General features: G+C 60.0%; 3 protein-coding genes across 6 annotated transcripts; 2 read left to right on the forward strand and 1 right to left on the reverse strand.

Annotated features, from left to right (window-relative positions):
- Positions 1–1,463: 1,463 nt before the first annotated feature.
- On the reverse strand, positions 1,464–8,438 carry NDUFA11 (NADH:ubiquinone oxidoreductase subunit A11). Its single transcript, XM_017679671.2, has 4 exons — positions 8,241–8,438; positions 2,987–3,079; positions 2,775–2,897; positions 1,464–1,632 (listed from the first exon to the last, which is right to left on the reverse strand). Exons 1-4 carry the CDS (start codon positions 8,335–8,337, stop codon positions 1,520–1,522), a joined length of 426 nt encoding a protein of 141 aa, XP_017535160.1. The 5' UTR covers positions 8,338–8,438; the 3' UTR covers positions 1,464–1,519.
- A 211-nt stretch (positions 8,439–8,649) lies between these two features.
- VMAC (vimentin type intermediate filament associated coiled-coil protein) lies at positions 8,650–12,671 on the forward strand. Of its 2 annotated transcripts, none has more exons than XM_037018024.2 (2): positions 8,650–9,598; positions 9,815–10,821. In XM_037018024.2, exons 1-2 carry the CDS (start codon positions 9,408–9,410, stop codon positions 10,041–10,043), a joined length of 420 nt encoding a protein of 139 aa, XP_036873919.2. In that variant the 5' UTR covers positions 8,650–9,407; the 3' UTR covers positions 10,044–10,821. The 2 variants fall into 2 exon arrangements, with proteins under 2 accessions (XP_036873919.2, XP_017535155.2); XM_017679666.3 differs by having other exon boundaries at positions 8,664–9,598; positions 10,803–12,671.
- A 132-nt stretch (positions 12,672–12,803) lies between these two features.
- Positions 12,804–15,559, forward strand: CAPS (calcyphosine). Of its 3 annotated transcripts, none has more exons than XM_017679664.3 (5): positions 12,804–14,004; positions 14,082–14,188; positions 14,262–14,439; positions 14,622–14,828; positions 14,896–15,559. In XM_017679664.3, exons 2-5 carry the CDS (start codon positions 14,106–14,108, stop codon positions 14,995–14,997), a joined length of 570 nt encoding a protein of 189 aa, XP_017535153.3. In that variant the 5' UTR covers positions 12,804–14,004; positions 14,082–14,105; the 3' UTR covers positions 14,998–15,559. The 3 variants fall into 3 exon arrangements, with proteins under 3 accessions (XP_017535153.3, XP_036873917.2, XP_036873916.2); XM_037018022.2 differs by having other exon boundaries at positions 14,637–14,828; XM_037018021.2 differs by having other exon boundaries at positions 12,804–14,188.
- The last annotated feature ends 148 nt before the right edge of the window (positions 15,560–15,707 follow it).

The following is a 15,707-nucleotide window of genomic DNA, read 5'->3' on the forward strand; positions in this document are numbered from 1 at the left end:
GGGGGGCCGGGAGGAGGACAGGCAAGTGACCAGGACCCTCCCTCCAGCCATGGGCACAGGCCTTACTTAACAGGATCACTGCACTGTTCAGGGCCCGTCTGACCAGCTCCTTGAATTCGCCCCCTGCTCCCCGGGAATGGAGGGCGGGGCCTAGAGGAAGGAGGCCGGGGGGAACCCGGCTCCCCGCGGGGATCAGGGCGCAGCCGCGTGGGAGGCTCTGCCCCCTGCTGGCTGCCACAGGGACAGAGCAGGGGGACCCGGTCTCCCCGGAGGGCGCGGAAGGGGCATTTCCCTCTCCTGGAACCTCTCTTGCCAGGTGAGCACATAGGGCAGAGGCGGGAAAGAACCAGATGCGGGGGCCTGGAAGGGCCTCTGGGCCCCTCCCCTCCCAGCCCAAGCTAGGGAAAGGGGGCATGTCCGTTCTTCCTTAAGGACCCCCACATCTGGGGGGACCCCAGACCTGGATGCAACCCCTAAGCTGGAGCCTGACCTTGTGACACCTGGGCCCTCCCCACGGGAGGCCTCCACTGCTGGGGTTCCGTGTCAGGCCTGAGGGGGCTCGGTGTGGGCAGGGGGCTGGGGCTGGAAAAGCGGCCATGTGGGGGCAATACAAACACGGTGGCGGCGAGGCCTGCCCTGCTCACGGCAGCAGGGCCTGAGGCGCTACACTCTGCTCACACTTAATTTTATCCACTCAACACCCGGCTGAGTCATTACCTGGTGGATATTAGAGGAAAGCAAGGCTCCACATGTGGCGTTCAACCCTGTCCAGGCCCCCAGCGCGGGCTGGAGAGGAAGGGAAGGGACAGGGCCAACCCGGGTGACGGGGTGTAAGGGCCACCCCCAGACTACCTGCAGGGGCCAGACCATGCCAGAACACGGTCCCCGCCTGTGCACGACCCTGCTCCGCGGGTAGGGCCCAGAGAGCCCTGATTTACGGCCCATCGGGCTGTGTCGGAGCTGCCAGGATGCACCGAGCCAGTTCTGCAGAAAGCCTGGGGGCCAGGGCTGCGCCAGCATTCCCGCAGCCTAAATCACTGGGCCTGACAGGCGGCAGTGGGCAAGCATCAGATTCTCACTCTTGTGGCTGCCATGGGCCCCTGACTGCACCACCCGGGCCCTGAGGCTCCTGGTGGCCCGTCACCCACCCACTGGACGGGGACGGGGATCCTGGCGTAGACCTCCTGGGGCTCTCTGCTCCAGTGCCCAGGAATTTGGAGTCGGGCTGGGCGTGGGCCCTGGGCATGTTTTCCACATGCTGTTGGCTTTGGGGGGAGGCCCAGGGTGGGGGTGGCCTGTGACCTGCATGGGGTATGGGGGACCAAACCCGGATGCCTTAATTCCCACTCCCTTCCTGATCCCTCCCAGATGGGAGTCATCCTTGCTGGCGCTGTCATGTCACTGTCACCCAGCCCACCTGGGACACAGAGAGCAGGGGGCGAAGGGGGCTCACACACCACAAATACACAGAGCATTTATATTTGGATGACTTCAACCTGCCCAAGGTCTGGCGGTGAGCTCACACTCTGGGCTCTGTGAACATGTTCCAGCCCTCCAGCTTGCCGATCTTGACCAGGGCAGCTACTGTGCCCATGTATGCGCAGGCGGCTGCTCCGGTCCTGTAGCTGTGAGCTGCAGGCGGGAGGGTGGTGTCAGGCAGGGTGGGCTCAGCCGGCCCACCCTGGAGCCTGAGAGGGTGCCCCCCTTGAGGCTTGGAGGGCCAGGGCTGGGGCGCCTTAGGGATCCAGCACTTGACCCTCTGACTTGGAGATGTGTGTGGAAAGAGGGGCAGGGAGGGAGGCGAGAGGCCAGGCTGTGTGTCTGGGGCTACGGGACACGTGAGATGCGTAGCTTTGCTGAGTCTCAGCCTGTTCCCGCCCCCTGCCACAGGGGCCAGCATGCTGAGTGCATGGGGCATGTGTCAAATCCAGACCTTGCCTACAGTCGAAGCAAAGGCCACGTGCCCACCCTCTCGGCCTGTCTGGAGCCTTCCACCAGCACTCCTGGCGGGCATTTATCTAGTGGTGGCCTCCTCCTGTCCACCCTGAGGCTGAGGGAGGCAGGAGGAGCTGTGCCCAGAGCACTAGGCTGGCCTGGGGCCTGGCCCTGCCCCCAGAGGAGGCATCCTTTGCCCTTCCGGTGACCTTGGGCCACCTGAGGCTCCTCTCTGAGCCTCAGCCCCTGCACCTCTAAGGTGGGGAGGGTGAAAGCAGCGCCTGTGCAGGGCTGTGTTCAGGCAACTGGGGCTCTGGGCGCTGGGAGAGGGACAGCAGTATAAGGACCAGCACTGCCTTCTCTGTGCTCACGGCCACTGGTGGCACAGGCTGTGTCGGGGGTAGCAGACGGGAGGGCAGGAAGGGCAGCAGGGTCCTGGATCACATGCCAGGGCATGTGGACAGTGAGATGGAGCTGTGTTGATGACCAGAGGAAGGGTGTTTCAGAAGCAGCCTGTGCAAAGGCCCTGGGGCAGCACCTGGCCTGGCACATGGGAGAACTGGCCAGGAGGCTGCCATGTGGCTGGGGCAGAGTGAGCGAGGGGGCAGGGCCTGGTGCCGCTGAGTACCTCGGGAGCTGTGAGGGCTTGGGAGGTGGGCGCACAGCAGGGCCTTAGGCAGCAGTGGAAGCTGTTATTATCTGATGGTGAACTGGCTGGTGGCCCAGGTTCAAAAGCCCCGGGAGCTCTGCTGGGGCAAGCGCTCTGCACAGCCGGCCCCTGGTCCAGGAGAGGGCAGCGGGAGGGGGCCGGGGTGGGCTGGGGCAGGTGGCTGACTCACTGCGCACTCCCAGGGTCAAGCCTCCAGCACAGCCTCCGATGAAATAGTTCAGGGGGTCATCGGGCTTCTCGCGGACCTGGGCACTGACGCAGGAGGCCAGGCTAAACATGGCGCCGATGGCGGCTGTGGGGCACATGGGGAGGGGGCCGAGTCAGGGGCCCAGAGGGGCTGAGGCCAGGCCGAGGCCAGGGGGCCCCCCCGTGCTAGCTCACCTGCGGTAAATGTGTATCGTCCTGTCCTCGCCACTCCCTCCAGGAAGGAGCCTGGGGGCTTGAGTGAGATGCTGTAGGTGGAGATGATCAGGCCTGAGGGACAGGAGGGCACGAGGTGGTCAGAGCTGGGCCTCGGTGCCAACAGGTGGCCCTGGCTGGGGGCAGGCCCCCTCTGCCACCCAATAAGCCTGTCCACCCTCTCTTCATTCCCGCTGTGTCCCCGAGGCAGTGCCCAGCACCAGCCCTCTACCCAGGGGCCCACAGCTGCTGAGCAGCACAGCAGGTTTGCACCCACAGGTCTTACCACCCCTGTGGCCCAAGGCCTCCCTTGTGCAGGCCTGGCGAGGGCCCCTCATCCTCACCAGGCCTCTCAGGGCACCGGCCCAGCACATGGCAGACACAAGGTCAGGCCAGGGCCCTGGTGCTGGGTGGCTCTGCGGCCTCATGCGGCCTGGATGTCATGCTGACCCCACAGGCCCTGGCGCGTGGGCCCTGCTTCCACCTCCACCACAGGTTCTTCTCCTGTACAGCCTGGGGCTGCCAGCACCCCCTGCCCACCACCCCAGGCCCCCTGCCCACAGCGGCTGGCAACTGGGCCTCACACTTGGCTGGCTCGGCAGCCACCCACACCCGGCCGGCTCTCCCGTCTCTGCCACTGCCCCAGCTGCCCTGCCCCTGATGTTGGCTTTTATGGTCAGGGGACCCCGGGCTGGGAGCCCAGGGCCGTTGGGTAGTGAGGACCGAGTTTCTGCCCTGGGGCACCCTGAGTGAGCTCTGGCCTGGGCTGGTGTGTGGGTCTGGGGTGAGGCTGGGGAAGCCTTCCCATCAGACCTTCCTCGGTGGGCAGGCAGACCAAGGCCCCCCTGGCTGGCTCTGCACCAGCAGATCAGCTCAACACAGGGCTTTGCATCCTCCAGCGGACCGTGCTCGGGGCACCCAAGCACCCCTCCTCCTCCTACAGACCCCCAGCCTGGCCAGGAGGGGCCTCCCAGGGCCCCTACCAGACACAACGGGATGCCATCTGGCAGGTGCCAAGGGCAGGCGCCAAGGGCAGGCCTCATCCTCCTTGCGGCCCAATGGGCTCAGCTCCGTTATATCATTTGCTTCACAGGAAGAGGGGGGCTGCAGAGGGGCATGGGGACTTGCCTCAGGTCACTAGGCAGCATCCGGAAGCCAGGTGAGCCCGACCCAAAGACCACACTCCATCCATACTGCTGCCCGGAGAGGGGGCTCCACCCCAGCCCTCCAGCCCCCAGGTGACCTTCTGGGCTGAGCATCCCTCAGATTCAGCTCACTTGAACGACTTGGCAGGGACGTTTCACGCTGGGCAGTGGGGCTCCTCTTCAGGTCAACCCTGAGGAGGGCCAAGGCTGCTATCACACTTCACAGATGGGGAAACTGAGGCCTGGGCTGAGGGGGAAAGAGCCAGGTATAAAGAGGGCTCCAGTTTTCGCCAGTCACACCCGCTACTTGCCAAGTGTATCCAGTTAAAAGAGACAAACAGCAAGATATTGGGGGCCACTGCAGATGCTACTTTTCCCAGGCCTGAGAATCCTGGCACCCCCACTGTGCCACCTGCCCTCAGAAGTCCTTGAATGGGGAGTGGATGACATGGAAGCCCCCATTATCCCAGGGCCAAGGAATGTGCGCCCCAACCCCGCCCCCAGCCTGCAACCTCCCAATATGACAGCCTGCATGCTGCCCCCACCAGGAACCACCCAGCCCCTCAGAAGCTGCGGCTCCCCCAACAGGGGGTCTCTACTGATGCTGACCTTCCCACAGCCCACTGCTCTCAGAAAGCCCCCTCCCACCCCCACCTGCTCCCAGCTACCTAGTCGCCAGCAGTGACTTTCAGACACTGCACACTTGTTCAGCCATCCATGGTACTGGGCGGCCTCCTTCATTCATCCATCTATCCATCAAGGGGTATCCAGGGGTACTGTGCACCCTCATTCATTCATCCATCCATCCACGGTACTGTGTGCCCTCCTTCATCCATCCATCTATCCACGGGTACTGTGTGCCCTCCTTCATTCATCCATCCATCTACAGTACTGTATGCCCTCCTTCATTCATCCATCCATCCAGGGGTACTGTGCATCCTCATTCATCCATCCACGGTACTGTGCGCCCTCCTTCATTCATCCATCCATCCAGGGGTACTGTGCACCCTCATTCATCCATCCATCCACGGTACTGTGCGCCCTCATTCATCCATCCATCCAGGGGTATTGTGTGCCCTCCTTTATTCATCCATCCATCCAGGGGTATCCAGGGGTACTGTATGCCCTCATTCACTCATCTATCCATCCATCCAGGGGTATCCAGGGGTACTGTGCGCCCTCCTTCATTCATCCATCAATCCATCCAGGGGTATCCAGGGGTACTGTGCACCCTTCTTCATTCATCCATCCATCCACGGTACTGTGTGCCCACTTTCATTCATCCATCCATCCAGGGGTACTGTGCACCCTCATTCATCCATCCATCCATCCAGGGGTAGGTACTGTGCACCCTCATTCATCCATCCATCCATGGTACTGTGTGCCCTCCTTCATTCATCCATCCATCCATCCAGGGGTACTGTGCACAGTCCTTCATTCATCCATCCATCCAGGGGTACTGTGCACCCTCATTCACTCATCCATCCATCCATGGTACTGTGTGCCCTCATTCATTCATCCATCCAGGGGTATCCAGAGGTACTGTGTGCCCTCCTTCACTCATTCATCCATCCACGGTACAGTGTGCCCTCTTTCATTCATCCATCCATCCATCTATCCATGGTACTGTGCGCCTTCCTTCAACCATCCATCCATCCATCCATCCAGGGGTATCCAGGGGTACTGTGCACCCTCCTTCATTCGTCCATCCATCCACAGTACTGTGTGCCCTCCTTCATTCATCCATCCATCCATCCAGGGGTATCCAGGGGTACTGTGCGCCCTTCTTTATTCATCCATCCATCCAGACGTACTGTGCACCCTCATTCACCCATCCATCCACGGTACTGTGCACCCTCCTTCATTCATCCATCCAGGGGTACTGTGCGCCCTCCTTCATTCATCCATCCATTCATGGTACTGTGCACCCTCCTTCATTCATCCACCCATCCACGGTACTGTGTGCCCTCCTTCATTCATCCATCTATCCATCCATCCAGGGGTATCAAGGGGTACTGTGCACCCTCCTTCATTCATCCATCCATCCAGGGGTACTGTGCATCCTCATTCATCCATCTATGGTACTGTGTGCCCTCCTTCATTCATCCATCCATCCAGGGGTACTGTGTGCCCTCATTCATCTGTCGATTCAGGGGTACTGTGCACCTCCCTCCTCCCTTGGTTACAGGTGTTCACATGGTGTTGTATTCTGGCCTTTCGGGGGCTCTCATCTCAGGGAAGCCAGAGGTGGAAGTGGGGGAGCTATGGGAGGATTAAAGAGCATGTTTGAGCCAATTGCTGTATGTTGAGGGGAGCTGGCTGGTGAGGAAATGAGGGTAGACAGAGAGCAACACCCCCTACCCCCACATACACATACACACACAGTGATACCCTCAAAGACTACAGGATGCAGGGAAGCCAGTGAGCACCCCAAAATTTGAGTCTCTCAGTAACGATGTGGCATGGCACCTGTCATGTTCCCACCCACACCCCCTCAAAGACGCTCCAGCAAGCCCCCCAGAGGTTTCCTCACTGGGCAGTACCCCACTCCTGGAGTGTGCTCAGTGCCTCCAGCAGCCCCCCAAGACTTCAGCCCACCACTCCAGTGCGGGCGTTTGTGAGCACATGTGCACACTCCCATTCACAAACACCCACTGTAATGTCTTTCTCATTCTCAAAAGCTCCCAAACCATCCACTTCTTCAAATCTTGAGGGCCCCCCACACCTCTCAGGCAGACCCCTCCAACTTTAATTTCCCCTGAGACACAGCTAGGACTTTCCACAAAGTTCTTTCAGGCATTCCCCCATGTCAGCACCTCCCCCTATGGGCATCGACCAGAACAGCTTCCCACTACAGCGCCCGGATTCCACCCAGCACATCCCTGCCCGGCCCTCCAAGTTCCCAGGGATGCCCCCCGGCCCGGGCTGTCCCAACTACTCGCCATGCAGACTCCATGTGACCTCTCCCTGGGGACTTCTCTTCAGCCCTTTCTCCTGAAGACTCTCCCCAAGGACCCCGGGTGCACATTCCTTTCTCCAGCCGCCCTCAGGAGCACACAGTCCAGCCCGAGAACTTGGGGCCATTCACACATCTCCCCTACCTACAGTTTGCACCTCTGCGAAATGGACGTGATAACGGTCCATCTTACTAAGTATGTGGAAAATGGCAGCAATGACTAGGTCTGCCTTAATCCAAATGCCCCCCCAGTGGAGCCCACACTTCTGCCAGGCCCTATTTCAGGAGCTGGACATATGGAGGTGGCCAAAATCATCCTATTGACTTCTCAGGGGACAGAATGGGAGGCTGAAAGGGGCCAGATTCTGAGGGCTCCCCTGTGGGGAATGCCAGGAATGGGGATCCCCTTGGGTTCTCCCAAGGCTACCCCACAGCAGCCCTTGCCCCACTTCACCTGTGACCTCCTTGGTGCCCCTAAGACTTCTCTGGTGCCCTCAATAAAATTTCAAATATCCCTGACCATCCGGCTTTCCTACACCCTAAAAAGGGCCCGGCATCCCACTCCAGAACTTTCTCAAACTTCTTTACTCCGTCAGACACCCCAGTAACAACCCGATATCCCCCCAAATCATCTCAAAGTTACCCCGTTGGGAAGTTTCATGGCCCCCCATCTCCTTTGACCCCGAGGATGGCTCTGTCCCACTCCACGACTTGCTCAGAGCTTGGTGGTCGTTCCATAATACCCCCAAATCCAGCACCCAAGGACCGCTTCTGACGACCAAGGTGAACAGCCTGTCACACGCACCACGACCCCTCGGAGCCCTCCAAGCCTGCTGGATCCCCCCGCACACGAGTTCCCCATGGCCGCCCAGACACCCCACTAACCACCACGTGTCACCCCGCGAGATTCCCAGCCCCCAGGGACAGCTCCCAGTGACCCCATAACCATCCTGCACCCTCTGAGTTAGTCCGACACCCCCACAAAGTCTACCTCGCACAAGAGTTCCCCAGCGTCCCATGACCGCCCCAGGCGCCCTGACACCCTCCGACAACCTCTCAGAATGCCCCCGGACAGCCCCCAGAGACCCTACGACCTTCCTGCGCCCTCCGTTCTCGCGGCCCGGGCAACGCTCACCAGTGGCACCACCGATGCTGGTGCTGGCGTAGGCCTTGCGGTGGCACTCGGTGCCGTCGGGGATGTCCCAGTACTGGTGAAACGGCGACTGCACCATGGCCGCGCAGTCGGGGCTAAACTCCACACACCCCGCCGGCTCCCTGCACCCAAGGGCAGCCTCCGCTCGCTCTCGCGAGATTTCCTGGGCTGCGCGCGCAGCCCCCGTGCGGACGGGCGGACAACAAGCGCGCAACTTTATTGAATGCGAAGAGCATACACCTGGGTCGAGCGCACACGCCGGGGTCGGGACTGAAGTGAAGGAAGAGCGCGTGCACCCGTGGCTGATTTCTGGAGGGGAGACTGAGGCCAACCAGGATCAGTGAAGGCAGATCTCGCTAGTTCCAGTTCAGAAGACCCCAGGTTAGGAATGGTTTGACGCCTGGGGGTGAGGCTTGCTTAGGGGCGGGACTGTGACCGGTTATACCCATGCACGGATTAGGGCGCGGGGCGAAACTCCGCTCGATAGGAGCAGGATGTAAGTATGGGACAGAGGGGTCACGGCGGAGATGTGGCAACTCCCAGCGCCGGAATCAGTGTTGGGGCTGGAGTCTGGACCGCGTGCGACTATTTTGGGGCGTGATCAGACTTGGGGGCGGGATTAACGGGAAAGAGACCAATCCTAGTGGTAGGATCCGTGTCCTGCGCTCAAGTTGCTCGTCGTAGCCCGGGCCGAATGAAGTATGCGCTCGGCTTGGGGGCGTGGCCAGACCGGAGGCAAGGGACATGGCCAATTATTGTGACTCAGAGGCGCCGCCGATTTCGGGGGCGTGGCCAGGCCTCTGGGCCCCGGTATCTGTACCAATCCTAATGTTAGCTTCTGAGTAGGGTGGGACGTGCCTAGAAGGAGTGGCCAGTCCAGTAACTGAGCGCACCCACCACCGCCCCGAGGCGTGGGCTAAACTGTGGGCGTGGTCTGCCAAGGCGTTGGCCAATCTTGGAGCTAGGCCGGGCTCAGGGGCGGAGTTTCGAGGTGCCGGAACCAGTGACGGGATTCTGGCCTGAGGTGGGCGGGGACTAGCAGGAGCGCGGCCAATCTCGCCAAGTCGCGAGCGGGCCTCCGGGTGCCGGGTCGTCCGGAGGCGGTCGGTTCCGCGGGGGCGTGGCGGGGCCTGGACAGCGGCCTGGGCCATGTCCGCACCGCCGCCGCTGCAGATCCGCGAGGCGAACGCGCACCTGGCGGCCGTGCACCGGCGCGCAGCGGAGCTAGAGGCGCAGCTGGACGCGGCCGAGCGCACGGTGAGCACCCAGGCCGAGCGCCTGGCCCGTCACGACCAGCAGATGCGCGCCGCCCTGGACGAGCTGTGCCGCGCCAAGGACCGGTGAGGCCCGAGGCGTCCAGGTGGACTCTCCCAGGAGGCGGGCGGAGGCGGAGCCGGGATGCGGACGGGAGGACCGGCCGGGGGAACCATGTGCGTCCACATGGAGACTAGATTTTTAAAAACTCCAGAAAACTTGAATTAGTCGTCAGCATGTAAAGCTGAGGTTTTACACAGGTGTGGATTTCTAACTTTGTAAAACAGACCATTTAACTATAGGCAAAATCGGCTGGTACTGACTGGTGCAGGGCCCCATCGACCTCCTGGTGTAGGTATAGGGAGCGGTGGCAGGTTCTCTAGCCGAGGGCGGGATCACATCAGCAGTTTTGAAGAGTTCCTCCCGCAGCTAAGTATTGAAAGGGATGCGACAAGCGCAGGGGTTGGGGGTGGTGCTGGGGCCCAGGTGGAAAATAATTCAGAGCGAGCTGGATTCATTCAGTCATCTTGACTGAGCACCTACTATGTGCGAGGCACAATGCCGGGAACTAGGGCACACTGGTAAAGCCTACACAGCCCTCCCCTTAGGCAGACACGTCACTAGGCAGTTACAGCGATGGGGGTTGTGATGGAGTGGCCCACAGGAACCTGAGGGGGTCCAGAGGGAAGGCTTCCTGGAGGAGGAGCCATCTAAATTGAACAACAAATAGGAAAAGATGTAGAGGAAAGGGAAATGCAGGCGATGAGGGGTGTGCTGCTTGCTCAGGCTGCCAATTATAGAATACCACAGACTGGGGGGCTTAAACAACAGAAATTTCGTTCTTACGGTTCTGCAGCCTGGGAAGTCCAAGATCAAGGTATTGACAGACTTAGTTCCTGATGACAGATTCTCTTCCTGGCTTGCAGTCATCTTCTCACCGTGTCCTCACATGGCAGAGAGCAAGCAAGCTCCCTTGCTGTCTGTCTCCTTCCTAAGAGTGGGAATTCCTTGAGGACCCCGTCCTCATGAGCTCATCCAATTTTACTGACCTCTCAAAGGCTCTATCTTCTAACACCGTCGCACTGGGGAGTAAGAACTCAACATATGAATTGGGAGGGTGGAGTACATAAACATTCAGTCCATAACCGCGGTGACTTGTGGCGGAGGCTTGAAGCCGTGGGAAAGAGCTGCCTTTTATCCTGACAGTGATGTGGGGAGCCCTGCAAGTCAGGAGCAGGGACGAGAAACTGGCATCTCGGTGCCACAACTGCCGTTTTGTTTTCTTGCCAGTGAGATTGCCACTCTCCAAGAGCAACTGCTGACCTCTGAGGCTGCCGTCCGTAGCCTGCAGGCTGCCCTGCGCCAGAGGGACGAGCTCGTCGCGCAGCTGCAACTGCGCGCTGAGCTACTGCAGGATATTTGCCACCGCCGGCCGCCCCTGGCTGGGCTGCTGGCTGCCCTGGCTGAAGCCGAGCGCCTGGGGCCCCTGCCAGCGAGTGATCCCAGCCACCCACTGCCTGGCCTGCCCAGTCCACCCCTTGCCAACAGCACTGGGGCTGAGGGGGACAGGGACCACCTCCAGCCTGCAGTGTTTGGGACCACCGTGTGAGCCCCGGAGCACAGATTCCAGAATGGAGACAGAAGGCCCAGTGGGGACTTTTTTGGCCACTATGTGTGTCCTCGGGAGTCATCAGTGTCCCAAAGGGGACCCCGCGGTACAGCCAAAATCCTTTCCAAGCATCAGAACCTGCTAAAATGTCAATAGGTTGGCAGCGGGCAGGTCAAATGCAGATGTTTGGACCAGGCTGACTTTTTTTTTTTTTAAACAAACTGAATCAATCAAACGTTGAAAAATTAGCAACGTTTACACAAAAATCTGTACTTCTGGCTTTAGACTTGGCCATGCCTGCTTGGATCTGAGCCCAGGATACCCTCTTTAGCCAGAGTGTGAGTTTCAGTTGGCCCCCTCATCTCTCTCAGAGCCAGATATCTGGCTCCTGAAGCATCGGAGCTAGAGATCTCTTGGGAGGAGTCAGATGCCTCAAGTTCCACATTATTGGGGCTTTTCTCCCCACCACCGCCACCACCACCCTGATTTTTGTTCCTCCTGAAGCTCCTCCCATCACTGTTTCTTACTCTTTATCCCAGAACTGGGGGCTTCAAGATTCATTCTCTTTTGCACTGGCTATTTGAAGACAAACTTTAAGAATCCTGGATATTTTTTTCCTAGCTCTGTCCTTCCCTCAGCCTTTAACCCAGAAAGGAGTGTGCGTGTAGCACATGCCGAGGTGCTGGCAGCCAGGCTGTGCTGCCCAGGGAAACTTGGGCCGACCCCGACAGTCATGGGGCCCTGGTGCTCGTGCAGGCAACTCCACAAGCACGGCTTTCTGGATAGCCACCTGCCTCGGGCTGTTCCTTCTGCTGAGAATGCTCTTCCCCCAGATGTCACATGACCGGCCCCTTTACTCAGGTTTTTAGTCGCAGGTCTTATCTCAGAGGCCATCCCTGACCACCTTAACTGGAGGAATCCTGCCCTCCCCACATTGCCCCATATTTTCTTTAGGGAACCTCTATTAGGTTGTAAGGTCCACGAGGGTAGGGTTTTGTTCTGTTTGCCACTAGTGCCTAGCACATCCTGGGACCCTTGTGGAACAGGATGGATTGTGGGCCCTGAAGGGAGCCAGGGGCCCCCAGCACATCTGGTGTGCACCCCAGGCCAGCCACAGCTTTTGCTGCAAGCGCCTGGCTCCTTTTTATATTTCCTAAAGAATCTATTTTTTAACTGGTTTCTATGTTGCCCTTCCCGGCCAGAAACATTCAGGGCATTTTACTTTTATCAAACCAGGGAACCCTGTGCCCTCCTCTGTCCAGACAAAGTGCCCAGCCTGGTGCCCTAGCAGCCGGTTCCCGGCCTCCTCACTCAGGGAATTGTCCCACTGGGAACCGCCGAGGGGCAGGGCCCATTTCAGTCCGGAAAGGTTGGCATCCATCCCCAGCCCTCGGGATGGTGCTGCCTTCCTGCCTGCCTGGCGTCTAACAGTGACCCCTCAGTGTAGTAACAATGGCCCGTTTTCTCTTCTGGATGAATAAGGGGTGCTGATTGCACAAGAAGGCAGGCTGGGGCCTGTCTGTGCTCAAGAATAAACCAGATTTATCGGCCTTGGTGCTTCCTTTCATCCTGGGGTGGGAGGATGGAGGGGGGGGCCTCTGCACTGTTCCTGACCCAGGGTGGGTCCCTGCTGGGTGAGGGGAACCCAAGGTACAGTCATGGGTCCCTAGTGCCTGTGCAGGCACTCCACGTGCATGGCTCTAAGCCCCGCAGCCACCGATGGACACAGGCCTGCCCCATTCTGCAGTTCTGGGAAGTGAGGCTGGTGGTCAACTGCAGCGGACTCCACACTGGGGAGGGCCCTGGCCACTCCCCATCTGACTTGGTGAAAGATGAGAAGATGCCCAGAGCTACAATCATCGTGGTTACATTTTACATTTTTCTAGAGAAGAAAAACTTCATGTTCGTGGCAACATTCCTAACACAGCAGCGTACTCCGCCCACACGACGAGCTCTGGGCTGCAGCAAGCCGTCAGGTTTCTGCAGGGCAATGTCACTGCAGCTTCTCATGGAAACTGCCAGTGCTGTGTCAGCTGCCGCTTCAGTCCATGCTGGCTGGCTCCGGACCGCGACTCCGGACACCACCACTGCGCTGAGTCAAGGCTTTGCCGTCTCTGATCTGTCCAGGGCCTTTGTTTTCCATCCTGGGAACCCCATCATTTTACTCCTGCCTGGTGGTGTAATGCTCTTAGGGAAGATGTCTCAAGTCTGTGATGCCACAGTGGCTGTGGTTCCACTTGGGTTATGTGGGGGATCAGGGCCACTTCTGTTTGGTACTGCAGCCCACTGGTTCACCAAAAACACCACAAGTGGCGTGGCCCCTACATAATTACCAGCAATTGCTCTGTCCACCTTCATGCTGAAACATCTGTAGGACTCCGCTGGGTTGTGGCTCAGCCAGCACTGGGTGTGTGCCTGGGCCACCTGGACCTCTTTTGAACTTGGACCCCTCGACAGTTTTGGCTGCTGGCGCCATGAAATGGGGCAGAGGGCCCATGGAGCCCAGAGAGGGGAGGGGACCTGCCCTTGAATCTCCCTGTACACGGCCTGCCTCCTCCACCCAGGACCCTGTGGTCCCTGCAGGAGCTGGGGGACCCCTTCCCCATGCCTCCCAGTCTGGGCCTGGGCATGATACGGCTGCAAGTGGGCAAGCAGGACACACAGGACACTGGAGCTGGCAACAGCCCTGCCTCATGCCTCTCGGCCTCCCAGGGCCACAAGGCCCCGGTACACTGAGGGTTACAGCTGGGGCCCCTCCCAGTCTCCGGAGCCACCGTCCCTTAGCAACCGCCCTGCCGGGAAGGACACACCAACAACTCTGGGCAAAGTGGGCAGAGCCAGCCAAACTGCTGTCTGGAGGACTCCAGGACCAACAAAGTCCAGGTGAGTGAGTGGGGGGGCACCAGCTCATAGCCTGGCAGACTGAAGAGTACGTACCCCCCGAGCTCTCTCCCTTCTAGCTGCCCAGACAGCCCAGATCCAGCATGGATGCTGTGGATGCCACCATGGAGAAGCTCCGAGCACAGTGCCTATCCCGAGGGGCCTCGAGCATTCAGGGTCTGGCCAGGTAAGTTGTCTCCATGTACCTTTCCCACTGTGACCCCAGGGATCTCTCTGCAAATAAATCCTCTGCTCCCCAGGTTTTTCCGCCGCCTGGACCGGGACAGGAACCGGTCCCTGGATGCAGGGGAGCTCCAGCGGGGCCTGGCTGAGCTGGGGCTGCAGCTGGATACAGCCGAGGCAGAGGGTGTGTGCAAGCGCTGGGACCGCGATGGCAGTGGGACGTTGGACCTGGGGGAGTTCCTGCGGGCACTACGGGTGAGTCCTGCCCCCACTGCCCAGGGGGTACCATGCTCTCTGGGGGATCATCTATGTCTGTGTGGACACACCAGACACCCAGGAACCCGTCACTAAGAGACACCTGCTCAGGAAGCCCTGAACTCTGTGTGTGCTTAATGCCTGGAAGGGCTGGGTCCCCCTCCAGTTACCACCTCCCCCAGCCCCCCATGTCCCAGGCTCGGGAGGCAGTCATTGCAGCTGCGTTCGCCAAGTTGGATCGCAGTGGGGACGGCGTGGTGACGGTAGACGACCTCCGGGGGCTGTACAGTGGCCGTGCCCACCCCAAGGTGCGGAGCGGCGAGTGGACCGAGGAGGACGTGCTCCGCCGCTTCCTGGACAACTTTGACTCCTCTGAGAAGGATGGGCAGGTGGGTGCCAGGGCTGTGCCCCCCGCCCCAGGCCTCCGCTTCTTACTTACAGCCTGGCCACCCACAGGTCACGCTGGATGAGTTCCAGGACTACTACAGTGGCGTGAGCGCCTCTGTGGAAACAGACGAGGAGTTCGTGGCTATGGTGACCAGCGCCTGGCGGCTGTGAACAGCACATGCACTGCGCTGGCCCCACCCACCTGGGCCTGAGGATAGGCAGCCCCAGGGTGGGGAGGTTTGAGGCTGCAGAACCAGCTGGACTTGGTTTCGGAAGGGCTCTGCCTGGCCACTGGGCCTAAGTGGGGCAGAGGTTCCAAGGATGGGTCACTGGCTCAGGACCCTAGGGAGAAAGGCCGTCCCTGCCAAGGCCAGGCTGCCCCCAGGCCTCACCGAGCCGCTACTTCCCCTTGGGCCTCCTGTTCTTCTCTGTGACTCCTTGGGCCTACCCCCACCCTCGTGGGTCCCCTGGGAAGCCAGGCGGCCCCTGGGCGGGGAGCCAACAGCCTCCTGTGAAGTGAAGCTCTGCACAGAGGCGGCCATTGGAGAGCAGCTGGGGTTTGGTCACCTGCCCAGGTGTGGCATGCGGGTCAGGCAGAGGCCGTTCCGGGCCAGGCTGGCTGGCTTCCTAAGGCCCCTGGGGCATGTGGAAGGCCAGGGTTTTAGTTAAAAGTTTTAATGTAGTTCCCAAATACATTTCATATGACAATCTTACATAAATGTTCCAAAACACATGGGCGTTATCTGGTCTTACTTGTCACTAGCTGGCTAAGGCTTAAAGCAGAGAAGTGTGATGGACCTGCTGGAGGGCCTCTGGTGTCCTCCCTCCCAGGCTCAGGCCACGCCCGGGGAGGGCGGCACAGCCGTGGAGACCAGGCCTTC

This window comes from Manis javanica, chromosome 13 (genome assembly GCF_040802235.1).
Source record: "Manis javanica isolate MJ-LG chromosome 13, MJ_LKY, whole genome shotgun sequence".
NCBI lineage: Eukaryota > Metazoa > Chordata > Mammalia > Pholidota > Manidae > Manis > Manis javanica.